The 27,975-nt window shown below is 40.9% G+C and overlaps 1 protein-coding gene across 16 annotated transcripts in view; it reads left to right on the top strand.

Moving 5' to 3' along the window:
* The window catches only part of RUNX1T1 (RUNX1 partner transcriptional co-repressor 1), a 157,448-nt gene that overhangs the window by 68,240 nt on the left and 61,233 nt on the right, over nucleotides 1-27,975 (top strand). For all 16 annotated transcript variants that reach the window (XM_086335243.1, XM_086335247.1, XM_086335258.1 and 13 more), the window contains 2 exons: nucleotides 23,431-23,568; nucleotides 25,339-25,580. In XM_086335243.1, the coding sequence (XP_086191369.1) occupies nucleotides 23,431-23,568; nucleotides 25,339-25,580 (380 nt within the window). The remainder of the gene's footprint in view (nucleotides 1-23,430; nucleotides 23,569-25,338; nucleotides 25,581-27,975) is intronic.

The raw sequence follows: 27,975 nt of genomic DNA, 5'->3' as shown, positions 1-27,975 counted from the left end.
AAATTAAAAGATGCTTGCTCCTTGGAAGAAAAGCTATGAAAAGCCTAGACAACATATTAAAAAGCAGAGACATCACTTTGCCAACATATTCATATAGTCAAAGCTGTTGTTTTTCCAGTAGTCATGTATAGATGTGAAAATTGGACCATATAGAAGGCTGAGTGCTGAAGAACTGATGCTTTCAAACTGTGGTGTTGAAGAAGACTCTTGAGAGTCTCTTGGACTGCATGGAGATCAAACCAGTCAATCTTAAAGGAAATCAACCCTGAATATTCATTGGAAGGACTGACCCTGAAGCCGAAGCTCCAATACTCTGGCAACGTGATGAGAAGGGCGGACTCAGTAGAAAAGACCCTGATGCTGAGAAAGATTTAATCAAAGGGGACGACAAGGGACGAGATGTTGATGGCATCACCGACTCAATGGACATGAGTCTGAGTAAGCTCCGGGAGATGGTGAAGGACAGGGAAGCCTGGCGTGCTGTAGTCCATGGGGCAGCAGAGTTGGACACGACTGAGAGACTGAACTGCCTGACGGACGCTAGACAGCTTACTGAAACTGCTTTGCTGCTGCTAAGTCGCTTCAGTTGTGTCCGACTCTGTGCGACCCCACAGACAGCAGCCCACCAGGCTCCCCCATCCCTGGGATTCTCCAGGCAAGAATACTGGAGTGGGTTGCCATTTCCTTCTCCAATGCATGAAAGTGAAAAGTGAAGTGAAGTCATGTCTGACTCTTCGTGACCTCATGGACTGCAGCCTACCAGGCTCCTCTGTCCATGGGATTTTCCAGACAAGAGTAGTGGAGTGGGGTGCCATTGCCTTCTCCATGGGAGGGTTTTGTTATGTTGTGTGGTGCTCCTTGAACACTTTATAAAGAGTTTGATCATTTATTTGGGGATTTTACTTTCATGGTATGCTACTATACCTCTGAATTCTCCCTTGCCACATGATCTGTAGGTCTTTTCCTTTCTGTCTATACTGTGTGTGGACTTTCGGTTACTAAAAGAGTGTTTATCCCTTTACTCACCAAACATTGGTGCTAAGTACTGCCGGATAATTGGGATACTGAGGTGAATGAGGCTCTTTTGTCTACCTTTGTGATACGTTCAAGGGTTTTCCTTTGCTGAGAACCCTACCTCCTGGAACATCCCCTGCCCCTCCCCTTCTGCTACTGCTGCTAAGTCGCTTCAGTTGTGTTGGAGTCTGTGCGACCCCATGGACAGCAGCCCACCAGGCTCCCCATCCCTGGGATTCTCCAGGCAAGAACACTGGAGTGGGTTGCCATTTCCTTCTCCAGTGCATGAAAGTGAAAAGTGAAAGTGAAGTCGCTCAGTTGTGTCCAACTCTTAGCGACCCCATGGACTTCAGCCCACCAGGCTCCTCCGCCCATGGGATTTTCCAGGCAAGAGTACTGGAGTGGGGTGCCTTTGCCTTCTCCGCCCCTCCCCTTCTGGTTGTCTTCAAAACCAGTTTTTTGCTCTTTAAGCTAAAGTTGAACAACCTTAGTAGAGTTCCAAATAGAATGAATTGTATGTTCTTCCCTTAATTATTTTTGCATTTAGTTCCACTCCTAGAAAAATCTAGATATGCTATAGTGTATCTAAATTAATTTTAAGGCATGTGGTAATTTACAAATCTCCCAGAAAAAAGTGCTGACAGAATGCTTTGATTCCATGGTTTTAAAGTACTTACCAGTTTTAGAGATGATATAAAGAAAAAATAGAGGGCTCTTAGAATTGTTTAAATACAGTGTTAAAACACACACACACACACAAAATCGAAAGAAAAAGACTTTGTATAACATGACTATTGGACACTGTATTTGAAAGCTCCGCCCCAGTGTGAACCTCTGATTTAATGGATAGCCACTCTTAGTATTCGGATATAGACCCTTTGTATGCACATCCTTCCAGCTTTTACCTATGCACACAGACACACCTATCCATCTATAACTGTCTTAAAATAGTTGTGTGTATGTGTGTTTTAAATAGGATCTTATACAACATATATCTTTGTAATATCTTTCCATGTAAATATACATGTCATTATGTTGTACTGTATGGTTCTGATAGAATTTGAATTGCCAAATGAACATTCTTGGACAACTAGGTTATTTCCAATCTTCTTCATTATAAATGTCTTTGTACACGTAATATTATTTACTTAGGGTAATTTTTAAAGAGTGGAAGTGGAATGTTAAAGGTTATGTATAATTTAGAGACAGTTGATACATATTGCCTAATTGTCCTATAGGAAAATTGGTATCATTTTGCAAAAGTATATTAAAATGCCAGTTTGTACTATAATTAATACTATATTATCATTTGAAAAAATTTATAACTCTATTAATTAAAAGAGTATATTGTTATAATAATAATAAAAATACTAGTGAGGTGAAACTTTTTTGGTTATAGGTCAATTATATTTCTTTAGTATTTTTCCTATTTCTGTTTTACAGTCTTGGCTTTGATGGGCTTTTCGACTTTTAATTATTGTTTTGATGGAACTATGTATATATTCAGTTCAGTTCAGTTGCTTAGTCATGTCTGACTCTTTGCGACTCCATGGACTGCACCACCCCAGGCCTCCCCGTCCCTCACCAACTCCTGGAGTTCACTCAAACTCATGTCCATTGAGTCGGTGATGCCATCCAACCATCTCATCTTCTGTCGTCCCCTTCTCCTGCCTTCAATGTTTCCCAGCATCAGACTCTTTTCAAATGAGTCAGCTCTTCGCCTCAGGTGGGCAAAGTATTGGAGTTTCAGCTCCAACATCAGTCCTTCCAATGAACACTCAGGACTGATTTCCTCTAGGATGGACTGGTTGGATCCCTTGTAGTCCAAGGGACTCTCAAGAGTCTTCTCCAACACCACAGTTCAAAAGCATCAATTCTTGGGCCCTCAGCTTTCTTTATAGTCCAACTCTCACATCCATACATGACTACTGGAAAAACCATAGCCTTGACTAGACAGACCTTTGTTGACAAAGTAATTTCTCTGCTTTTTAATATGCTGTCTAGGTTGGTTATAACTTTTCTTCCAAGGAGTAAGCGTCTTTTAATTTCATGACTGCAGTCACCATCTGCAGTGATTTTGGAGCCCCCCAAAATAAAATCTGCCACTGTTTCCACTGTTTCTCCATCTATTTGCCATGAAGTGATGGGACCAGATGCCATGATCTTAGTTTTCTGAATGTTGAGCTTTATGCCAACTTTTTCACTCTCCTCTTTCACTTTCATCAAGAGGCTCTTTAGTTCCTGTTCACTTTCTGCCATAAGGGTGGTGTCATCTGTATATTTGGGGTTATTGATATTTCTCCTGGCAATCTTGATTCCAGCTTGTGCTTCCTCCAGCCCAGTGTTTCTCATGATGTACTCTGCATGTAAGTTAAATAAGCAGGGTGACAATATACAGCCTTGATGTACTCCTTTTCCTATTTGGAACCAGTCTGTTGTTCCATGTCCAGTTCTAACTGTTGTTTCTTGACCTGCATACAGATTTCTCAAGAGGCAGGTCAAGTGGTCTGGTATTCCCATCTCTTTCAAAATTTTCCACAGTTTATTGTGATCCACATAGTCAAAGGTTTTGGCATAGTCAATAAAGCAGAAATAAATGTTTTTCTGGAATTCTCTTACTTTTTTGATGATCCAGCAGATGTTGGCAATTTGATCTCTGGTTCCTCTGCCTTTTCCAAAACCAGCTTGAACATCTGGAAGTTCACGGTTCACATATTATTGAAGCCTGGCTTGGAGAATTTTGAGCATTGCTTTACTAGCGTATAAGATGAGTGCAATTGTGCAGTAGTTTGAACATTCTTTGGCATTGCCTTTCTTTGGGATTGGAATGAAAACTGACCATTTCTGGTCCTGTGGCCACTGCTGAGTTTTCCAAATTTGCTGGCATGTTGAGTTCAGCACTTTCACAGCATCATCTTTTAGAATTTGAAATAGCTCAACTGGAATTCCATCACCTCCACTAGCATTGTTCATAGTGATGCTTCCTAAGGTCCACTTGACTTCACATTCCAGGATTTCTGGCTCTAGGTGAGTGATCACACCATCGTGATTATCTGGGTCGTGAAGATCTTTTTTTGTACAGTACTTCTGTGTATTCTTGCCACCTCTTCTTAATATCTTCTGCTTCTCTTAGGTCCATACCATTTCTGTCCTTTATTGAGCCCATCCTTGCATGAAATATTCTCTTGGTATCTTTAATTTTCTTGAAGAGATCTCTAGTCTTTCCCATTCTATTGTTTTCCTCTGTTTGTTTGCACTGATCACTGAGGAAGGCTTTCTTATCTCTGCTTGCTATTCTTTGGAACTCTGCATGCAGATGAGTATATCTTTCCTTTTCTCCTTTGCTTTTGGCTTCTCTTCTTGTCACAGCTATTTGTAAAGCCTCCTCAGACAGCCATTTTGCTTTTTTTGTATTTCTTTTCCATGGGGATGGTCTTGATCCCTGTCTTCTATACATTGTCACGAACCCCTGTCAATAGTTCATCAGGCACTCTGTCTATCAGATCTAGTCCCTTAAATCTATTTCTCACTTCCACTGTATAAGCATAAGGGATTTGATTTAGGTCATACCTGAATGGTCTAGTGGTTTTCCCTACTTTTCAATTTAAGTCTGAATTTGGCAATAAGGAGTTCATGATCTGAGCCACAGTCAGCTCCCGGTCTTGTTTTTGCTGACTCTATAGAGCTTCTCCATTTTTGGTTGCAAAGAATATAATCAGTCTGATTTCGGTGTTGACCATCTGGTGATGTAGTGAGGATATCAGTTCCTTGCTGTCACATAGCAAGTATTTGTTCCCTGGGTGTTACCTCCCTTTGTTTATGGTATTTTTTTCTGTATTAGTATTTATTAATAAGTGTCATTATTTGTTCTGCTTTTGTTATAGTTTAGACTCTCTTTTCAAATCCTAAGTTTAAAGAAGTATATACCTATCGATTTAGTGTATTTTTTCATTTGTATCATTTAATTTTTATTTAAAAGGAAGTGAATGACTGGATATATAACAGGTTTACTTATTTTTGTTCCAAATTGTTGGCTAATAGTTCCAGAGAGAGTTTATTGGATTGCTTTATTGTTTTCCCAGTAACATTAGAAGTCATCTTTATCATACATTGAATTCTTAATTACTCATTCCTGAGCTTTATATTTTTTCTGCTTTTCAGCTTTTATTTTGCTGTATTGTCTATTTTGATACCAGTAGCACATTGTTCAAAATACAGTTTTGTGGTGCATTTTAACAAATGCTAGGCTCAATTTCCTCATTAAACTTCATTTGCTAGTTTTCCTTTTCATTTCAAATCAACTTTTAAAACACTTCTAAAATTCTGGAAAAAAAAACTTGTTAGTATTTTAGTCGGATCACTTTATATTTCATGGTTACAGTATATACCGGGAGGTAGGGTAGGTGGATAGGATGGACATCTTGATAATTTAATTTGTTTTTAAATGGCTTACTACATCAAGGTATTTAACGACATGCGTATAAGAGGGCTTTCCTGGTGGCTTAGATGGTAAAGAATCTACCTGCAATGTGGGAGACCTGGGTTTGATCCCTGGGTTAGGAAGATCCCCTGGAGGAGGGCATGGCAACCCACTCCAGTATTCTTGCCTGGAGAATCCCATGGACAGAGGAGCCTGGCGGGCTACAGTCCATGGGGTTGCAGAGGTACACAACTGAGCAAGTAACACTGCTGCTACTTTCTGTGAAGATCCTTTTTTTTAGACATTGGAGACACAGGGTTAAGAAGAAAAGAACCTTCATTCTTTTCCCCGACCAACTTTTATAACTTTAGAGGGTGTTTTTAAATAGATTATATACTGTAGAAGGAGTATAAGATTTCCCAGTTTCATATTTCATAAATTTCTCTTCCCTGGAAACAAAGAGAGGATTTTAGGAAAGAGGGGGGCAAGAGATAAAGAAAACCATACAGAAACTCTGTAAGTGCTATAACCAGGACAGGGGTGAAGGGAGGGTGGATCCTAAAGATACTTAGAAGTGAAATTGATAGGACACTGAACGGATTGGACATGGAAAAAGGATGGTGCAGAGGGAAGAGTCTTAGGATGTGGTATTTTGGGTCTGTTCGGTTGGCTAGAGACTGAAGTACAGAAGGAGGCACAGATTTCCTAAGGAAGATGTTAGATTTGATTCTGAGTGCAGCTGTCAATCAGATATCTGTGTAGAGTTGTTAAGCAAGCAGTTAGATAACTCCTGACTCTGGTTTCCAGGAGAGGGTCCTCTGGGGATACAGAGCCCTGGCGGGACCTCCTCGGACAGCGTAGGAGTTGAAGCCAGTTTAGAGGAGAAGGTGAGACCCAGGCACACAGGAGGGGCCAGGGTCCCAGAGAACTCAGGGAGATTCCTAGCGACAACTAGACGGATGATACTGCAGGAGAAAAGCAGTGAGAAATAGCTGGATGGATCCAAGACCGCTGAGAGCTCAAGTAAGATAAAAGATCGATCTGTATTTTTTGGATTAACCACAAAAAAGCTTGTGCCCTATGCTGGGTTGATTTGGAGGGAATGGTGTTGGGGGAGGCCCCATTGCAGTAGGGATCAAGTATACATTTGAGAGGCTGATTCTATTATTGTCATCATTATTTTATTGTTTCTATCACTGAAGAAATTTTGAAATCCCTATTAAGGGAAATAAAAAATCTGATTGCTTTGCTCTACTTGTACCTCCAGATCTGTATTTTTAAATAGGAAATATGTATTTAACCACCATTTACTTGAACTAGATTCTTAGCAGTGTGATAAATTCTGGACTGAGTTGATATGTGATATTGAAATGATATGCTCCCTGCTATTATGAAGCATTATAACAGTTTCTGTAAGCGCTGCAAAGAACGGAACAATAGAGTTTATCATACAGGGGATGGCAGGTGGCAAGGGGCATCAAGGACCCCTTTGAATAAGTGAATTTGAGCTGAGGTGGGTTTTCCTGGCTGAGTGAAAGGCCCTGATGTGAGATGAAACTTGTGACTGATTAAACCAATGAGGTCTGAGATTAAGATAGGAGAGGTAAGCAGAGACTGTCTACTGTCCTGAGTTATTTGTTGTTCAGTTGCTCAGTTATGTCTGACACTTTGCAATCCCTTGTACTGCAGCCCACCAGGCTTCCTTGTCCTTCACTATCTCCTGGAGTTTGCTGAAAAGCATGTCCATTGAGTCGGTGATGCCATCCAACCATCTCATCCTCTGTCATCCCCTTCTCCTCCTGCCTTCAATCTTTCCCAGCATCAGGGTCTTTTCCAATGAGTCAGCTCTTCGCATCAGGTGGCCAAAGTATTGGAACTTCAGCTTCACCATCAGTCTTTCCAATGAATATTCAGAATTGATTTCCTTTAGGATTGACTGGTTGGATCTCCTTGTAGTCCAAGGGACTCTCAAGAGTCTTCTCCAACACCACAGTTCAAAAGCATCAGTTCTTCAGCACTCAGCCATCTTTATGGTCCAACTCTCACACCTGTACATGACTACTGGAAAAACCATAGATTTGATTATATGAACATTTGGCAGCAAAGTGATGCCTGTGCTTTTTAATACGCTGTCTAGGTTTGTCATAGCTTATCTTGCAAGGAGCAAGCGTCTCTTAATTTCATTGCTTCAGTCACCATCTGTAATGATTTTGGAGCCCAAGAAAATAAAATCTGCCACTGTTTCCATTTATTTTCTGTCTACTTGCCATGAAGTGATGGGACCGGATGCCATGATCTTAGTCTTCTGAATGTTGAGTTTTAAGCCAGGTTTTTCCTTCTCCTCTTTCACTTTCATCAAGAGGCTCTTTAGTTCTTCTTCACTTTCTGCCATAAGGGTGGTGTCATCTGGATATCTGAGGTTATTGGTATTTTCTTCTGGCAATCTTAATTCCAGCTTGTGCTTCATCCATCTTGGCATTTTGCATGACATGCTTCAGTCCACGGGTTACAAAGAGCCGAACACAACTGAGCAACTGAACAACAACTCTGCATAGAAGTTAAATAAGCAGGGTGACAATATACAGCCTTGACATACTCCATTCCCAGTCTGGAACCAATTCGTTGTTCCATGTCTGATTCTAACTGTTGCTTCTTGCCCTGCATATGGGTTTCTCAGGAAGCAGGTAAGATGTTCTGGTATTCCCATCTCTTTAAGAATTTTTCAGTTTGATGTGATCCACACAATCAAAGGCTTTAGTGTAGTCAATGAAGCTGAAGTAGATGGTTTTCTGGAGTTCCCTTGCTTTTTCTGTGATCCAGCTAATGTTGGCAATCTCTGGTTCCTCCACCTTTTCGAATTTCAGTGTCCCTCTGGAAGTTCTTGGTTCACGTATTGTTGAAACCTAGCTTAAAGCCTAGCATTACCTTGCTAGCATGTGAAATGAGTGCAGCTGTGCAGTTTGAACATTCTTTGGCATTGCCCTTTTTTGGGACTGGAGTGAAAATTGACCTTTTCCAGTCCTGTGGCCACTTCTGAGTTTTCCAAATTTGCTGGCATATTGAGTTCAGCACTTTAACAGCATCATCTTTTAGGATTTGAAATAGCTCAGCTGGAATTCCATCCCCTCTACTAGCTTTGTTTGTAGTAATGCTTTCTAAGGCCCACTTGACTTCACATTCCAGGATGTCTGGCTGTAAATGAGCAACAACACCATCATGGTTATCCATGTATTCTTCTGTGTATTCTTGTCACCTCATCTTAATATCTTCTGCTTCTGTTAAGTTCATACCATTTCTGTCCTTTATCATGCCCATCTTTGCATGAAATGGTCACCTGGTATCTAGTTTTCTTGAAGGCATCTCTAGTCTTGCCCATTCTGTTGTTTTTCTCTATTTCTTTGTATTGTTTCCATAAGAAGACTTTCTTATCTCTCCTTTCCATTTTTGAGAACTCAGCATTCAGATGGGTATATCTCTCCTTTGCCCTTTGCTTCTCTTCTTTCCTAAGCTATTTGTAAGGCCTCCTCAGACAATCATTTTGCCTTGTTGCATTTCTTTTTCTTGGGAATGGTCTTGGTCACCACCTCCTGTACAATGTTAGGTTACTTAAAGTGTTTTTTTACTTTGTCTAAAGTAGAGTAGTCACTTCATCTGAGGATCAGAATATAAAGTTCCTAAGGGCAGTGATTTTCCTTTGCTTTGATTGACATCTCCCTGTTGTACAAAATAGTATTAGCACTTTGTAGATGGCTCAGACATTTTTGAATAAATACTGTGAGTTAGATGAATGAATACACTTGTGCTTGACAAGATTATTCCATCTCTTTTATGGTAAACAGATTGCAGAATAGGGGAGGAGTTGTGTTGATTAGCTCCAGTGAAAGCTGGTAGTGCTGGCCAGTGGTGGAGGAGGAGAAACACATCTCGGAGGGAGAATAATTTGATGGTGGCCCCATGGGAGCGAAAGAGGATCAGGGTATTTTATGTACGAACAACAGAGTGTTGCAGGGGTCCCTCTAAGTCACTGTGACTTAACTGAGCTCTTTCCAAATGCTTCTTTCTGCTCTGTGTGGGTTTGCTTTTTGACATTGCCATGCACCCTAGCTTCCTACTTACTCAAGGTTTATCTTACTTTGTTACCAAGCTCTGTGAATTTGATGTAGACTTTTAATACAGCACCTCCTCAATTTCCCTCGCATTCTCCGTGCTTAGGGCCATGTCTGTGCTGGATACTATATCAATTCTTGTCTACGCTGTTGATATCCAGTCTTCTTGCCCTCTTGCCTTTCTCACACTGTTTATTCTCTGCTCCATATATACCCATAATATAGAAATGAGTATATCATTCAGTTCTCTAAAAACTCTGTGCTTTCCCATCGCCTATAATGTAAAGTCTACATCAGCAGTACTGTTTGGTTGTACATTCATTTAAATTCAACACATATTCTTTTGAGCTCCTACTATTTGCTTGCCTGTGATTTAGTCACACAGGGCTTCCCTGGTTGCTCAGCTGGTAAAGAATCCATCTGCAATGCAGGAGACCCTGGTTTGATTCCTGGGTTGGGAAGATCCCCTGGAGAAGCGATAGGCTACCCACTCCAGTGTTCTTGGACTTCCCTGGTGGCTCAGATGGTAAAGAATCCACCTGCAATGCGGGAGACCTGGGTTGGATCCCTGGGTTGGGAAGATCCCCTGGAGGAGGGCATGGCAACCCACTCCAGTATTCTTGCCTGGAGAATCCCCATGGACAGAGGAGCCTGAAGGGCTATAGTCCATAGTGTCACCAAGAGTCAGACACGACTGCGTGACTAAGGACAGCACAGCACATACTCTGCCATACTCTGTGCACCTTCATAATTTTCTGCCTAGGATTACTAGCTCTTACCTGGATAATCGTAACTGATTGCATTGGACATGCCTGCTACCATTTTTCTGTGACCACTCTTGGGCCTGGCTTTGTAGCCTTCTTTGTTATTGGCAAATATGACAGATCTTGATGGGATAAAAATTGTCTGTGCTTTAAGACTCTTGAAGATTTGGATCGCCATTGAATGATTTTCACCTTCTGAAATAATCTGCACCTTGGCAGGAGGGTGTTAACATAAATGCTGATGTTCAGTTTATGGGCCCTTGGTGATGCCTTTGTGTTTCTCTGCTCTTATAAGCAGGAGTCACTTTTCTATGTATTTAGGAGTTGCAGCTTTTCCTTCACGTTTTCATTACACTCATTCAGTAAACATTCAACTGGTTGCTGGTGTCAGGGGTTTCAAACTTCTTCAACTGGAGGTCTCTTTTTTCCCAAAAGAAATCTTCAGTTCAGTTCAGTTCAGTTCAGTCGCTCAGTCGTGTCCAACTCTTTGCGACCCCATGAATCGCAGCACGCCAGGCCTCCCTGTCCATCACCAACTCCCAGAGTTCACTCAGACTCACATCCATCGGGTTAGTGATGCCATCCAGCCATCTCATCCTCTGTCGTCCCCTTCTCCTCCTGCCCCCAATCCGTCCCAGCATCAGAGTCTTTTCCAATGAGTCAGCTCTTCGCATGAGGTGGCCAAAGTACTGGAGTTTCAGCTTCAGCATCATTCCCTCCAAAGAAATCCCAGGGCTGATCTCCTTCAGAATGGACTGGTTGGCTCTCCTTGTAGTCCAAGGGACTCTCAAGAGTCTTCTCCAACACCACAGTTCAAAAGCATCAATTCTTTGGCGCTCAGCTTTCTTCACAGTCCAACTCTCACATTGATACATGACCACTGGACAAACCATGGCCTTGACTAGACGGACCTTTGTTGGCAAAGTAATGTCTCTGCTTTTCAATATGCTGTCTAGGTTGGTCATAACTTTCCTTCCAAGGAGTAAGCGTCTTTTAATTTCATGGCTGTCGTCACCATCTGCAGTGATTTTGGAGCCCCAAAAAATAAAGTCTGACGAGGAAATCTTAAAATATATTTATTTTTAAAACAGATTCATGTGGACCTATGCTGGTTAAGGTATCATAGTTAATCCCAAGCTGCTTGATAGCCTCTTGGTGACTCCAGGAACTACCTCCAGGAAGTGGTATTATACTCTGAAGCAGAATCACTTGAGTAACAGTGATAACAGACATGGGAGATATGACATTTCTAAAGGGTTTATACATATAAGTAATGCCTGGAGTCTACCAGTATTCATAAGACCCACATTTCTTTCCATACTTTATGATATTAAAATTGTTTTTTCTAACTAGAACCACCATTTGGGTACTTACTAATGTTTATAGCACTTTCTCTTGATGGCCTGCATGTCATCTTTTTTGAAAAATGAGTGAACAGTTTTAGTCTGTTTGGGGCCTATTCCATTGAAGTGAATATGTGCTTTCAGCATGTCTCCTGCCTGCTGACTCTCCTGTACTCCCCTCTGGGTAGCCATAAAATGACTGGTAATATCTTTGCCTGCTTTGTCAGAAACTTGCTTTGCTTTCTTCCTAGCTTACGTTCTCTCCTCATTCATTCAGAAAACCTTTACCTGCTTTGCCTACTGTTCTAGACACTCTACTAAATTCTGTGGAAGCTGCTGTTGCTGCTGCTGCTAAGTTGCTTCAGTCGTGTCTGACTCTGTGCGACCCCATAGATGGCAGCCCACCAGGCTCCCCCATCCCTGGGATTCTCCAGGCAAAACCACTGGAGTGGGTTGCCATTTCCTTCTCCAGTGCATGAAAGGAAAGGTGGAAGTAAAGTCACTCAGTCGTGTCCGACTCTTAGCGACCCCATGGACTACAGCCCACCAGGCTCCTCTGTCCATGGGATTCTCCAGGCAAGAATACTGGAGTGGGGTGCCATTGCCTTCTCTGGCTGTGGAAGCTGTAGGTAACAAAATCAGTCAGAATTTCTGCGTTTGTGAAGCTGACACTGTGACTAGGGAAACTTCAGAAACAGGATGAACGTATCAAGCGGGAGCTACTGAAGCACTCTAGAGGAAGGGCAAGGAGATGCATTGTCCCTGTAAGAGAGGACCCAGAAATGTTTGAAGTATTTTACTAGAAATCATGATTTAGTCATTCTTTTTTCATCTTGCATCCCACCTCATGCTCTTTCAATGCCTTGATGTCCTACTTCAGGTAGTCATCCCAGTTTCTGGACCAGCTGCTAACGCAGCTGCTAACCGGCTTGTTCCAGGACGAACTCGTGGCCTCGTTCTCCTGAACGTAGTTATCCCATTGTTGACTGATTACCTGGACTGAGCATGATTTCTCCTCCTGCTTCCTCAAAGCTCACTTTACTTAGTCACTAGGTTTCAAACATTTTTTTCCTTTTAACCATCAGACAAGATCATAAGCTGGAGTTCAACCTATAAATCAAGGAAAGATCTGAATGGGACTGGGAGGTGTTTCGGATGAGACCAAAGGCTCTCCTTCCTTCCCCTAGTCCCCACACTTTAAGGCTACATGTCACCTCCATGGCCTCCTATTGCAGAGCTTTTGTTTCTTAGGGTAACATTTCAGAGCTGTTTCTTTGAGCCCTGCCTTGTCCTTCTGTGATGACTGAAATACTCTATAACTGAGCTTTCTAATATGGTAGCCGTGCCACCATGGCTGTTGAACACTTGAATGTGACTAGTGTGACTGAGGAATTAAATTTAAAATTTTATTTACTTTTAATTAATTAAATTTTCAATGGCTACATGTGACTCAGTTCAGTTCAGTTCAGTTGCTCAGTTGTGTCTGACTCTTTGCGACCCCATGAATCGCAGCACACCAGGCCTCCCTGTCCATCACCAACTCCCGGAGTTCACTCAGACTCAGGTCCATCGAGTCAGTGATGCCATCCAGCCATCTCATCCTCTGTCATCCCCTTCTCCTCCTGCCTTCAATCTTTCCCAGCATCAGGGTCTTTTCTAATGAGTCAGTTCTTTGCATCAGGTAGCCAAAGTATTGGAGTTTCAGCTTCAACATAGTCCTTCCAATAAACACCCAGGACTGATCTCCTTTAGGATGGATTGGTTAGATCTCCTTGGAGTCCAAGGGACTCTCAAGAGTCTTCTCCAACACCACAGTTCAAAAGCATCAATTCTTCGGCGCTCAGCCTTCTTTATAGTGACTAGTACGGTAGTTTCAGAAGGTGCAGTTCCAGTATAATGCTAACTCTAGATATAATATTTACTGAATGTTTCTTGTAGAAAATAGCAAGACACATTCTTATATAAAACTCCAGATCTTGTATGAAATAGCAGTAGTTGTAGATGATAGTGAACTCTGAGAACGCCTGGAGTAAGTTCTAGCTTGTAACCTCAAACAGATTATCTCCTCTTGTCCTCAGTTCCCTTTTAGAAGACGGGCAACTTTGTAGTACTTTTTCATAGTGAGATTTTAAAATAAGATTAAAGCATGCAGGGAATTTGGTGTAGTGCCTAATTACTTGATTTTAGTTGACTTATCCTAAGGGTTTTTGTGGGATTTTTTTTTCCCTTGTAAAAATAAAACATGTTTATTGCATAACATTTAAATAAAAGAAAGATAACAGAAAGAAACTAAAACTAATCTATGATTCTACCATCCATAGACAAGAACAGAAAAACTTTGAAATACGATAAAAATTGGTTTGAGTTCATAATATATTTTGCCTTTTTTTTGAATATATATGTGTATGATACATGACTATACTGTTACTATTATTGTAAAAAAAAAAAAGGGAGCCTTTGGAGACTATGTCATGTGTATAAATTGCCTTACACATCTCCTTTTCTAATATAAAGGCTTTAGGAAATATATTGTGATTACTGAAAGATATTTTAAAACTGGTAAACTCAGTAATCCAATTCAAAGATTTATCTTTCGTTACTTAATGTTTTCAGAGTGTAGATACTCTTTTTAGGACTTTTTAAGGATGGATAAAAGGTGTAGAAGATTGTATCTTAAATTTGTCATGTTTCTTGAAAGTTCTAGTATTTCAAAGTTGTAACTAAAGGCATGCCTTATTCTTACCTGAAAACTGGGTTCCCCTCTTGGTGGGTATTGCAGAAGATACAACCAGGAGAAGGAAGGATTTATTACTTGCAGCAAGTAAGGAGAACACTAGCGATCTTATCCAAAGCAGTGTCTCCCCGAATAGCAAAATTGGGGGAATTTTAAGCTACATGCATATTCATGAAGGACTGGAACAGAGAAGAATTCAACATAAAGGAACTTCCCTGATGGTCCAGTGGTTAAGAATCCACTTTTCAATGCAGGGGATATGGGTTTGATCCCTGCTTAGGGAGCTGAGATCCCACATGCTGTGCTGCAATGACTGCGTCTAGAGCTAGAGAGAAGCCTGCGCTCTGCAGTGAAGAGCCAGGGTGGTACAACGAAGACCCACTGCAGCCAAATAAGTAAATGAATATTTTTAAAAACTCAGCATAGACTTGGGGCAGAGGTTGACAGAATCCAAGCTTTAATTGACTGAAGTCACGAGGGTCAGAAAAGGTCAGAATCATCTTTCCTTAGGTTCGGGTGTCTTGAACTGTAGCTACCATCCTTACCAGGATGGAAGTCTTAGTTCCCGTAGAATAACTCCAAGATGTGTATCACATGGTTATGTGTATCCCTTGAGGAACAGCTGGGACTCTGATTTATTGCTGAACTGTTGCTTCTTGACTGCTTTTCCTCTGTTCTGCATTTCTTTGTTCCCTGAAGATCATTTACCACTGAGACCTGTTCAGGGACAAACATCATGTCTAGGCTTAGGTCACAAAAGGGCTTAGGCCTAAAATGGCTTCTCTTATGTCAAAAAGCTACATCTGGTTCTTTTCCTCCGAGGACACCCTATCCCATCTGCCTGCATCATGGCCTTATAGCAATATATATTCATTTACAATATTTATTGAGCACCTTTTATGTGTCAAGCACTGTGGCTATAAAAACAAATAATATGTCATCATAATTTCCTTTAAATAAATTACAGTTTAGTGGAAGAGACTGACCTTGGTTCTAAATAAAATGCGATCAGTGCCATAAGATGATCTAGAGAGTGAAATATGGAAATATAGGGTAGTTTTTGGGACAGCCCAGGATAGGAGAGTTGTGCTGGGGCATCCCAAGTGACAAAGAGGTAAAGAACTCACTTGCCTGCGCAGATGTAAGAGATGTGGGTTCGATTCCTGGGCCAGGAAGATCCCATGGCTGAGGGCATGGCAACGCACTCCAGCACTCTTGCCTGGAGAATCCCATGGACAGAGGAGCCTGGTGGGCTACAGTCCATGGGGTCGCACGGAGTTGGACACGACTGAAGTGACTTAGCACGCACTAGCTGAGGTGAGACCCAGATGGAGTTTTAAAGGAGTGGTGGACTTAAGCAGACAGTGGTGGAGTGAAGAGTATGTCAGCTAAGGGATGCGGTGCAGTGGAACCCTGTGTGACCCAGGGGCTTTCAGAGGCCGTAGTAATTCAGGAAAGAGTTCAGAGGTGGCTGGGGGTACATGGGAGCCAGATAAGTCACAAAGCTCTGTCTTTCTGCATCCTAGTAAGACACAAGGACTTTATGCTTAACATTATAAAAGGTCTTTGGATGTGATTTGGAGAATGGATCAGAGATGAACTGTCAGATCAGAAAGTCCATTCAATGGAGTGTCGCTTAGGCAAGGTGAGAGGATAGTTTTATAAGAGTTTGAATTCAGCCTCTTGAAGTGAGTAGCATTCTAGATATTTGGTTCTAGGACTTGGAAGGGATATTAGTGCTAGAGTTACATGTACAAGTCATCCACATAATGGCCATGGTGTGACTATCACAGCACCAATGAAGTCACTAAGGAAAAGGTATAGAGTGAAAGTTTGAAGAGGAACACTGTGGGGAAATAGAGTAGTTATCATAGGGATGTCAAAGAGTGAACTTTTAAAAGAGACTGAGAAAGAACACGCAGGGAGGCCTGAGAAAAATGAGGAGAATGTTAGAATAATGGAGTCCAGAGGACAGTATGTTTCGTGAAGAAGGAAGTGGTGTACAGTATCAGCTGATACAAAGATGCCAGATAAATGGTACAGGTGTTTCTTGGATTAATAAGAGACAATTTAGAAGTTTCAGTAGGAGGAGAATACATTGATGCTATAGTCCAGGGTTATTTTACTCAGGATTCTTTGGTTGCAAGTAAAAAGTCAGCTCAAATTAAGATTTAGGTAAAGGAGGGGCTGATTGACTAGGAATGTTTGGAAGATCCAAATTATAGGAATTTTAGAGATGCAACTAGAATCCAGTAGAATGAGCACGTTTCCTGTGAGGCACCATCAGGATAATCTCTTGTCATTTCTTGGTCTCTTCCCGCCTGCTGCCTTCTTTTCCAACACACAGCTGCTTTCTGGACATGAAAGGCAGCAGACTGTGTGATTTTCACCTCTGGATTGGAGTTATTTTCTTTCCTGAGGTGGCCCATCTCAGACTAAGTGCTGTGCCTGGGCCAGCCGCTGGTAGCTGGGGTATGAGGTCATCAAAGAACATGGTGACTCCCAAGGTAGCTATGAGATTAGAGGGCGTGGCACGTCCCTGTGCTGGGAGGGAAACTTTCTAGGCAGGGGTCTTATAGGTGTCTACTCCAAGTACATGTAAGGAGGAAAAGGAAATAAGGAAAGTGAGTGTAGATGACGCTTTCAAGAACCTGAGCTTTGAAAATGAGTGTTTTGATGATAGTTTAAACAGAGGAATTTGGACATTTGTACAGTTATTTTGTGACCAAATCATTGACAGAGATTTAGTAATGAGAATTGAAAATCGTATTTAAAAACAAGAGCTAGATATTTAATGTTTCTGGAAAAAGATTTCTGTTCAGGCAGAGTCTTGTGGACATAGAAGTTTATGTAAACAGAGGAAGTCTGGTGGTCACTTTATTGTCAATACATTTTCTGAGTAGTCTCTTTTTTGTTTGAGATTATCATGAGCCACATGTGGAGAAAGAAATTAGAGAATATTAGAGTTTTCAAAAGATCCTTGAGGTCATGTATTCCAAGATGCTGAATTTTATAAATAAGAAAAGTAAACTCCAAAGAAGTGAAAGAATCACTTTCAGACAGAAGAAAAAGGGGTATTTTCTGCTTTGGCTTCTCTTTGATGGGTTAGGAAGTCTTTCTTAGAACCTTTTCTATAGGCCTCCCTTCATGACCCATTGTCCATAATTGGAGCACAGCTCTCACCTCTGAAACCTGTTGCTGATAAGGGGAATGTGATAACCTGAGTAATATAAAACAAGCAGAATCTGCCCGTAAGAATTGTGTATCTGAACAAAATCGGGGCTCTTCCGCAGGGAAGACCGGGATAAAAGCTGATGAGAAGGAACTCAGCACTATCTGTGACATAAGGTAAGCTAAAGAGCTTATATTTTATTCTGCAGTCAGTGGGACATTCCCAATGTATTTAAACTAGATAATAGGTCAGATCAAATTTGAATATCAGAAATAAATATCTTCACATAACACATGGTAAGACATGAGGTAACAGGTCATCCTTACACTTTGTCTATGTAAGGTGGTGGCACAGTTGAACTGAATTTTGGATTTTCGTAATCTTTACTTATTACCTGCATTCCATTTTCTCATGTATTTATATGCTGTTGATGATTCTGTGTTTGTCTTTTGCCATGGAATTAGGGTTGTTGTCTTTAAACTGGCTATAATATAGGGACTGGGTTTGTAAAAGTTATGAATTAACATTCCTTCTTGTGAAAGCTATGCGTGCATGCTAAGTAGCTTCAATTGTGTCTGACTCTTTGCGACCCTATGGACCAAAGTCCACCAGACTCCTCTGTCCATGGAATTCTTCAGGCTGGCGTAGGTTCCCTTACCCTTCCTAGGGGATCTTCCCTACCCAGGGATTGATCCTGCCTCTCTTATGTCTCCTGCATTGAAAGGCAAGTTCTTTATCCTTAGCGCCACCTGAGTAGTGATGAAAGCCATGGTTGTGTTTATTTTTTAAACGTCTTCCTAAGGAGGCACTTAAATTGCTATCAAGTTGCTTACTGTACTTCCCTGTTAGTTCAGATGGTAAAGAATCTGTCTGCAATGTAGGAGAACTGGCTTCGATCCCTGGGTGGTGAAGATCCCTTGGAGAAGGAAGTGGCAACTCACTCCAGTATTCTTGCCTGGGGAATCCCATGGACGGAGGAGCCTGGCGGGCTACAGTCCACAGAGTCAGACACGACTGAGTGACTAACACTTCACTGCTTACTGTCAGTATTATCACTGGTTGGGGTGTTTGAGTGTATAATACAGAGTCACATATACAGATGTTGTACAGATAGGCTATAATAAATGCTAAGAGAGATGTAGAGGAAGCCTGATACTGTTGATATGTAGGGCAGCTGGGGAAAGCTTTAAGAGGATGTGGAATCCATAATGAGCAGTAAGTAATGTACAAGATGGGACATGTTCTAGATAAAGGAAACAAAAGCTCTATAAAGAAAGGCAGAAAAGTCAAGGAGTAATGTCAAGGTGCCCTACATAGGCAGAGCATACAATTGGGAAAAGGCATTGGAAATAAAGCCATAAATGGATCATGGAGAGGAAGGCCAAAGAGAAGACGCTCACACAAGTTGGTGCCTGATACGAGTAGGCACTGTGGTGGGGTCCTGTCGCAGCAGAGGATCGCATCCCCGTTCTTAAGAGGGACTGAAAAGGAAACAGAAAGTGGAAGTGAAAGTCACTCAGTCATGTCCAACTCTTTGCAACCCCTTGGACTATACAGTCGATGGAATTCTCCAGGCCAGGATACTGGATGGGTAGCCATTCCCTTCTCCAGGGGATCTTCCCATCCCAGGGATCAAACCCAGGTCTCCCGCATTGCAGGTGGATTCTTTTCCAGCTGAGCTGCCAGGGAAGAGTAACTCACTCAGGGTAACTCACTTGCCTGAAGGCTCACTGCTAATGGTCGAGAGTCTACATTTGCAACCACGTCTGTCTTAACTTGGAAGTTCTGTTATCGCTGTTAATAAATATCCTTCCCACTGTATAATTGCATCCGGCTGAAATGTTAGCATTTGACTTTTATTCTTAAGCATTGTTGAAGGGTTCTGAGCAGGAATGAGTGTTGCCAGAGGTGTTTATCAAGGAAATGAGGTGTTGGTGTTGTAGAGGCTGGAACGGCTACCTTTCGAGTCTGCAGACAATTGCTTGTAACATCTCACACCCAGTCACTGGAAGCACTAAATGGCTCCATTGTCAGAACCGTATTTGCTACATTTTCCAGAGAAATAAAAATTAAACTCTGTGCCAGCTTTTTCCTCCTGCCTTTCCATTTAGTAGTACCTTGGTCTTTGGTTCCACTTGGGCGTAATCCTCTTTGGTGCGTGCCTTGTAGCTTTCTTAACTAATACCCAGATAAGACTAACTCTGAACTAACTACTAATTGACCGAAAAGTTCCTCGGTCCATAACACCTGTGAAACAGATATTTCTTCTTTTAAAACTGATGTGATGAACTCTGATAGAAAATGTTATACCATTCATTATACCAATACTGAACTCTTTTACACCAATTATCTCTAGAGTGGTATGTAAACAAGGGGAATGCAGAATGCCTGTTCTTCATACTTGAAAAACACATCTGGAACTATTTGAACTAACTAAAAGCAAAATAAGTGCCATGGCGGATTATGCCATACCTTTTCACATAAAATAACAACAACAAAAAAGGAAATGGAAAACATACCACTTCTAGAGGGCCCTGACATTGAACTGGGTATTGAAATGCTATCAGTAATGTATTTATATATACCACATTTCCTTCCATGCATCAGGCATCTTTGGTACATATGTGCTGGATATTTGCCATGTGAGTTGAAAACTTACCATATAGGGAAGATGTTGTTTAGAAATGGTGTGAATCATTAAGGTAGATGATTCTTTTATAAAATACATAATTTACTGATCTGATAACTTTTTTCTTTCTTTCTCTTTGGGTTTATCATTTTGTGTCAATAAATGTCAGCTTTCCCCCACAGCAACTAAAAATAGAAATTACATACAAGAACAATATAATTTTCATAGACTTAGAAAACTGCTTAAGAAATATTATAGCTTAATATTGGTTTTACTATATCCTCTAATTTGAAATGGAATCAAATACTTCTATGATTGAATCATAGCTCTTTTACTGTTTGCTATAGAAATTTCAAGAATATATATTTCAGAATGTTTTTTTAAAAAATAATCCAAAGCAAATGCAACAGAACTCAGCATAGTTAAAACACATTTTCTGAGTTTACTTGCATCTCTCTGCTCCAGAGGGTTTTTGTGTGTGTATGTATGGCTTAGGCCTGGCTGGTTATTTCACCATCTATCTCAATTCTGGATTGACTGCAGTGAACAGCACAGAATGAGTTACATATGGTCCCACTTTGTCAAAGTTTGTAGGACCTCTGGGTTGGAACTCCTTTTCATCAGAGTGAAACTAACCATCACAGAAATGTGGCCGATGTCAAAATCCTAAATACACATACACATGTACATACATTCTGGTGAAAGTGTGTATATTACTGTTAGAAGTGGTGTGTTTGGCTCTTCACTGGCTTAGTGCTTATTGCTCCTAAAATGATGACATTTCAGAAATTAAAAAAAAAAGAGTTGTTCATCTACCTTTTATAATAATTACTGCTGTCATTATGGTTAAATTCTGCATAGGAATCATGTTACATAAGTGGACCAAGACAGGTGTTCGAAAGGCGTTCAGATTAAAATTGCGAATGTATCAAAAGTCTTCTAAAACTGGGCAGAAGACAAACGCAAGTTTTATCTTAAAAGAGTCTGAAGAGGAAACCCATTGTCAGCTTGATAGTTCATCATCCCCTTTTTTCTTAGCGCGGGCTGTTGGAGAAAGAGTAGTAAAAAGTGGGTGTAGGATATATCCTCAAGTTTAGATCTTGCTCAGGAATTGCATCAAGGTGAGGCAGGGCCCGTGTCTGCCAAGGCTCAGCCTTTCCGGGTGCTGAAGCTGTCCCCTGTGACTTCCTCCCAAGGCTCTGCCTGGAGGGATGCTGAAGCTGTCCACTGTAACCTCGGGCCCCTTTCTCCCTGCCTTTTCGTTCTGTTCCCTCTTTCTCGTCTTCCCTTCTATTGCTTGCTATGTTTATTTATTTATTTTCTGTTATTCCCACTTCCCCTCCCCCCCCCTTCCTTTCTCTGTGCCACCACGTGCTTCAAATCTGTGGGTCTGGACTGCCTTCGCTAACAGCTCTGTGTGAGTGTTAGCAGAATGCAAACCAGATGGACCAGCAGTTCCCACTGTTATCTCCCAGCCGACTCTGGCAAGCCTGCCTTTATCCTTCCTTCCTTGGCAAGAGAGAAATATTTGCCTTTATTTAGGGAGACTTGTATTCGCTGCTGTACCTCTTCCCTAAGCTGCAGCATAAGTGGAAAGCTATTTATTCCCTTGTTGCTGAGGTTGGTTGAGGTGAGTAGACTGTGCAATGAATTTAACTATCAAAGAAGTAGTTTTGAGCCTGCCTAACTTCTACTTTTCTCTAGAATAAGGTATTCACTGGCACTGGTTGTAAGACGCTCTGGAATAGCATATGAGGACAAGTTTTTAATAATAAGATAAAGGTAGAGGTGCTCTCCATGTATTTCACCATCATTCCACTCGGAACACTTATTCACTATAGGGAATAGTCATTGTTATTCAGCCAGCAGTAGAGACGAAGAAATAGAGATCCTGGTACTTACTGTTCACTGATTCATCTTTCAAAATACTCTTTATTAGAATGGTGATTACTTTGATTCTTTTATTACACCTTCCCTTATGTGGTATCTGTGCTATTTCAGCTTTCAAATGTTATGTTCTGTTGCATCCCAAGTCTTAACAAAATTGCTTTGAATAAAGGTGAGGTCAATTTGGAATTGTCATAGTAATAATTTGAGCTTTTCATTTTAATAATTGACAAGTAATTTTGAGAGTTTTTCACTATGGTGATCATATTGATGTTTTAAGAGACCCATTCTTATGAATAGTCTATATTATTTTACTTTTCAAAAAGTCTAATTGGTAGATATCTGTGCCTCAGGCTGCAAGAGGCACTTCAGAAACATTTTTGGGGGTATGTGTGCATGTGTACACATATTTGGTAGAAAATTGCATCTTAAAAAAAAAGCAAACACCCTTTTTTTTTTTTTTACTGGAGATCTGTTTCTCTGAGTAGATTAGATTGAGAAGTTTAAAATTGCAAGAGAAAAATACACTTAGTATAAAAGTTCTGAAGTACCTTATTGGGTAGTCAGGGAATTTCTCCCTGTCACATACTCATAAAAAAATATTAGGAGGGTCTTTAGTTCTTTTGAGTTCTCAGTTTGCTATTTTTCCATTCTTACTCTGCCAGAGATTGTTGGTTGAAGTATTGGTTACATATTTTTTAAATGGTGGATCATAAACTCATAAATTCTAAGTCAATAATAACTTCATTGTGTGACATTTATGTAGTGGTGATTTTTCAAACAGGGCAGAAAAAAAAAATGAAGTGAGAGGTTATGACCAGGAGACATAGCCTGCTTCATCTATTAGACTGGAAAACTAAGCATGGAAAGGGGATGGCAAGTATTACAGAAAGAGCTATCGCAGAACATCAGCATCTAACAGGATCCCACCTGCATAACAGAGCCTCAGATTTGTGTACTTTCTGAGCTGCCTGAGGGCTTCATTACTGGCCCACTTCCTCGTCTATTTTTTACATCTTGCTATGTTGGCTTCAGCTTCAAGTGAAGTTGTGCTGTTGCATATAACACTACCAAAGGTAGCATCTGCCCAAGCCAGAAATAACAATAGGATGTAAAATTACCCAGTTAGAAATGAGGTCCTGCCATCTGTGCTACACCTTCTTCAGAGGGGTTTGCATGATAAAGTCTTGATTTAAGCCTCAGTAGATAGACCTATTTTATTGACAGAAGATGCTAGGTTTCTTCTGTTACCTTGCTTGTAAAAGAAGATGAGCCCCACTGATAAAACCTAGGTGCTAAAAAAAAGAAAACCCCGAGGTGCTTAAAGAGTCAAATAACATGATCGTGGTGGCGTCCTCCAGATCGTACCGAGAAGCACTCCACGATGCCAGACTCACCTGTGGATGTGAAGACCCCATCCAGGCTGACTCCTCCCACCATGCCACCTCCCCCAACAACTCAAGGGGCTCCCAGAACGAGTTCATTTACACCAACTACGTGTAAGTAGACGTTTCTGCGTTTTCTGTTTTCAAGTTCAAATTAATCTTGTTTTCTGCAAATAAAAATCAAGGGACAAGAAGATCTAGCATAATGTCTTATGCATAAATTAAGATCCCATTTTAGCTTGCTCCTTTTGACTTGGAACATTTTACTAGGCTGCAATTATTTCCAGGTTCCTTCTGATCTTCTAATACCACTTTCTTCCATTATTTACAAATAATGTTAAAATCTACATTCTTAAGTTAAAAGGGGGATTGTTTTATGCAACCAAAGCATGCAGAAACCTTTTTGAAATAAGGAGCATCTTTCTTGTGTTGAACCTGTCAGACATTTATTAAATGTTTATTCCATTTCAGCTTGGCTCAGGACTTGTGTTCTGAACCAGTGGAGTGTACGGCGTTTTGTGTCAGTCTTGGAAAGGACAGACTATTCTGACAGAATACCAACTTCCCTTTCATTCCTGTATGTTTTAGTAGGGATGAGCTTTGTTTTCATCGATCTGAAAATCCTGGTCAAACTATCATCAAAGATTTGTGAAACTAATATTTACAGACCATGCGCCCTGAAATCTATATGTGAATGAAAAATAACTAATAAGCAAAAATAGATCTGTGGGTGTATAAGGGATCAGCAAAAGAGATATCCAGGCTGTTTATGAACGATTGCACTGCCATTTAAAAGGCCTTTCCAAACATGTAAGGAGCAGGGGGCTGCAACATTGCCAAGTTGTAACCCTGTCAGCTTGCATTTGGTTTGTTTTTACCCAGACTCACAGTGATAGGCGTATGCCTGCTGTGAGAGGGCCTAGTGAGATATCATTTCTTGACAGGTAGCTCTGGTCCTCACTTGGGACAAGACCATTTTATTTTCTTGAAACTTCTAAGAATGATAAGGTACTTAAAACATCTTCAAACTATCAATGGAGGTCATTTATCAAAATTATATTTCAAAGATGGGTTTGATAAATATCTACCATGATAAAGTCAATAGTTTCTTTGGTGAGAAATGTGTAAATTTTTCTACCCTAGTTCTTACAGATTATTACCTTGATGTTCAAGTAAATTTTATCGAGTGAGTTCACTGAGTTACCGCCTATCCATGCTATTAGTTGGATTGAGATGTCCCTTTTGGTTTCTAGAAATAACTTCAATAATTACCATATCCATTTTGGCTTCTTACATAAAATTTGTGTTTTCCTTAAAGAAGTGGTTAAGAAATATGAGGGGGAGAAAATAGCCTTCTAATTGGGTGGTATAAGGTTAAAACTTGAAAGTACTCTTTCTATAAACACAGCTGTCAGTTGTGTGTACAAAACATGATTTAAAATGTCCAGTGATAAATTTAGTCTCCACCAAATGTACACTTTCTCTCGGGGAGCCGTTTAGAAAGGAATAGTTCTGTTACATTGATGTAAGCCTGTGACAAAAAGCTGACATCCAAAATGCTGTTTGTTCTGTGTTTGAAGCGTTTCAGGTGGCTGGCATATGCGTGCTTGGGAGGCAGGGCTGGCCCTGCGCCCCAGCCAGCCGCCATTGATTACCAGCTTCTGTGCAGACTGTCTTCCTGCAGGGCGAGGGGTCCACCCCTGGAGTCATGGAGCACCCGAGCCCCTGGCCACCCTCTGACGTCAAAGCATCTCACCAAACACCCCGCAGCTTTGAAATGGCTCAAAGTCCCCAGATTGGAAGGGAAGGACCCTTAGTTGTGATTTTCTTGTTGACCTGTTTTATTCGTTTTCTTCTTCTTTCTGATTTTGCGCCCTTCGACAGTAACCAATGGCACGAGCCATTCGCCCACTGCCTTGAATGGCGCTCCGTCGCCGCCCAACGGCTTCAGCAACGGGCCTTCCTCCTCTTCCTCCTCGTCTCTGGCTAATCAACAGCTGCCCCCAGCCTGCGGCGCCAGGCAGCTCAGCAAGCTGAAACGGTTCCTCACTACCTTGCAGCAGTTTGGCAATGACATTTCGCCAGAGATAGGAGAGCGAGTCCGCACCCTCGTCCTAGGCCTGGTGGTAAGCCAACGGAACGCGGCCCAACCTGGGGGAAGGGGGAGGGTGGGGAGACTCCAAGCACAGGTTGCGTTCTCGCAGCCCTTTTGTTTCCACACCGGGTATTGCGTGCAAGTCTAATTCTGTAGGAACAAGGGTTTCAGGTCTGCATTACGTATTGACCCCCAGCGTGATTTCTTTTACCGTTTGGCTGTGGTTATACAGATTTATCGTTATCTTGGCCGTAATTGTGTATGTGCATAAAATTTAATAGGTATATCCTCCTGGCGTGGTTAAGGTACTTCTACAATGGCAAAATATTTTTGTTATGTTAGTGGTTTGCTTAATGTAATGGGGTGCCTATTTTAACTTCGTTGCTTTGGGGAATTTTTATTAGCAGCCTAGATGAGCAAGAATTTATAACAAGTAACACGTTATTCTTTTATGTTTTCATTTTTAAGACTAGTAACAGTAAATTTTGTGTGTGTGTCGGGGGCGGGGGGGAATGCATGTAGCATAACATTTACCATTTTAACCATTTCTGGGTGTGCAGTTCAGTGGCATTAAGTACATCCGCATTGTGGTATAACCATCACTACTGTGCATTTCCAGAACTTTCTCATCACCCCAAACTGAAATTGTACATATAAAACAATAATACCCTGATTTCTTCATCCCTTAACCCTTTGTAACCATTCTTTTTGTTGTTTTTGTTACAGGTAGAATTACATAAACCATTAGTTTGAGAATAGAAGTGTTGATTTGGGCACATTATACTACAATGTGTCCATTGTCACACTGGAAATTGGAACATATTTCTTTTTTTATTTTGCATTCTAAATCACTTTTACATGTCCTGTGATTTTCTTTATAAATAAGAATTTTCATTTAGGATGATGATTTCATTTGTTTTATTACATAGACTTATCATGGGCCAACCCATACCAGTGTGTTTTACAAAAGAAGTTCTAAAAGTCTGGGTGAGAGGCTACTGCAGTAGACTTGCTTCAGATCATGGTATCTCACATTTGACAGAGCTGTTACAATTCAATTTTTAACCCTTACCTCCCTCTCCTTCACACTTTAAAAACAAGCAGCTTTCACATATTCCAGAATCCATCAGCAGCACCTTGTATTCCTCTGTGACAGGAAGGCAATTTTGACATAAGTGTGTCAGCATAGGCACTTACTTTTGTCAGTATTTACCTTTTCCTTTTTATTTATTCTTGAGTTTTGTACAAAGTCTTTTTGACACATAAGTAACTTACATCGTAGAACCACAAAGTAAATCCAAAAACAGTAATTGTGTTGTCGTGTTTGTTACTAGTTAAAAAAAAAAATGTCTTTTTGAAAACTGCTTTTTAAATCTGATAGGTTCTTTAACCATGCTTTCTGTAACTTGAAATATATGAAAATTTGATAGCTTTAAGTAGCTTTCTTCCCACTTATTAAGTGCAATGCTTTTGAGGGTAGTACTTAAGATATTTATCTTTTTGGAGATAAGTTAGAGAAAGACATTAATAATGCTAGGCAGGCAGTGAACATTTGTCAAATGATGAATGAACAGAGAATGAATTTTGCTTTGAGCATTTGACTGCAGGCTTTGACACATCATTTTATTTATATACATTTTACATGTGGGGAAACTGAGGTTTACAGAAGAAAACTATTCTAGGCCACCCAATTGGTAGTGACTGACAGCCCTATGATTTGAACTCAGGTAGTAATCATAATGAATCAGATGCTGTCATTTAGATGGAGTTAAGAAAAGTGTTATTGGAGAAGGCAATGGCACTCCACTCCAGTACTCTTGCCTGGAAAATCCCATGGACGGAGGAGCCTGGTGGGCTGCAGTCCATGGGGTCTCAAAGAGTCAGACACGACTGAACGACTTCACTTTCACTTCTCATTTTCATGCACTGGAGAAGGAAATGGCAACCCACTCCAGTATTCTTGCCTGGAGAATCCCAGGGATGGGGGAGCCTTGTGGGCTGCCGTTTATGGGGTCGCACAGAGTCGGACATGACTGAAGTGACTTAGCAGCAAGAAAAGTGTTATAAGAACTGTTTAAACGTGCAAACACAACGGGCATGGGCTTTAGGAAAATGGAGCCATAGAAACAAAATGAAAGATTAAAAAAATGTATTCTCTGATCCTTGTTGTTACAGATAGGAAGTTAGTGTTTATTCATAGTTTCAAGAGAAGATGCTTCAAGTCTGGAGGTATAAAAACCTTAGAACTTGATGCCCCCATACTCTGTCATGAAAGGAAAAGGAACTTGCCTTGAAAAGTAGGTGGAGCGCTGTTCTAAAGTCCTTAGGTCACAAATACCTAATCTTGTCGGGTGTGAGGATAACTGAACAGTTGAAAAAGCTGAGACTGAAGTTCACAGTTGTGCTTCTGCCTAGAGACTAAGAAA

The sequence above is a fragment of the Bos grunniens genome, chromosome 14 (genome assembly GCF_055505025.1).
Source record: "Bos grunniens cultivar Pamir isolate PY7600 chromosome 14, Bosgru_T2T1.0, whole genome shotgun sequence".
In the NCBI taxonomy this organism is placed as follows: Eukaryota; Metazoa; Chordata; class Mammalia; order Artiodactyla; family Bovidae; genus Bos; species Bos grunniens.
Note: the sequence above shows the minus strand (reverse complement) of the source record. Positions and strands in the feature narration are given on the sequence as shown.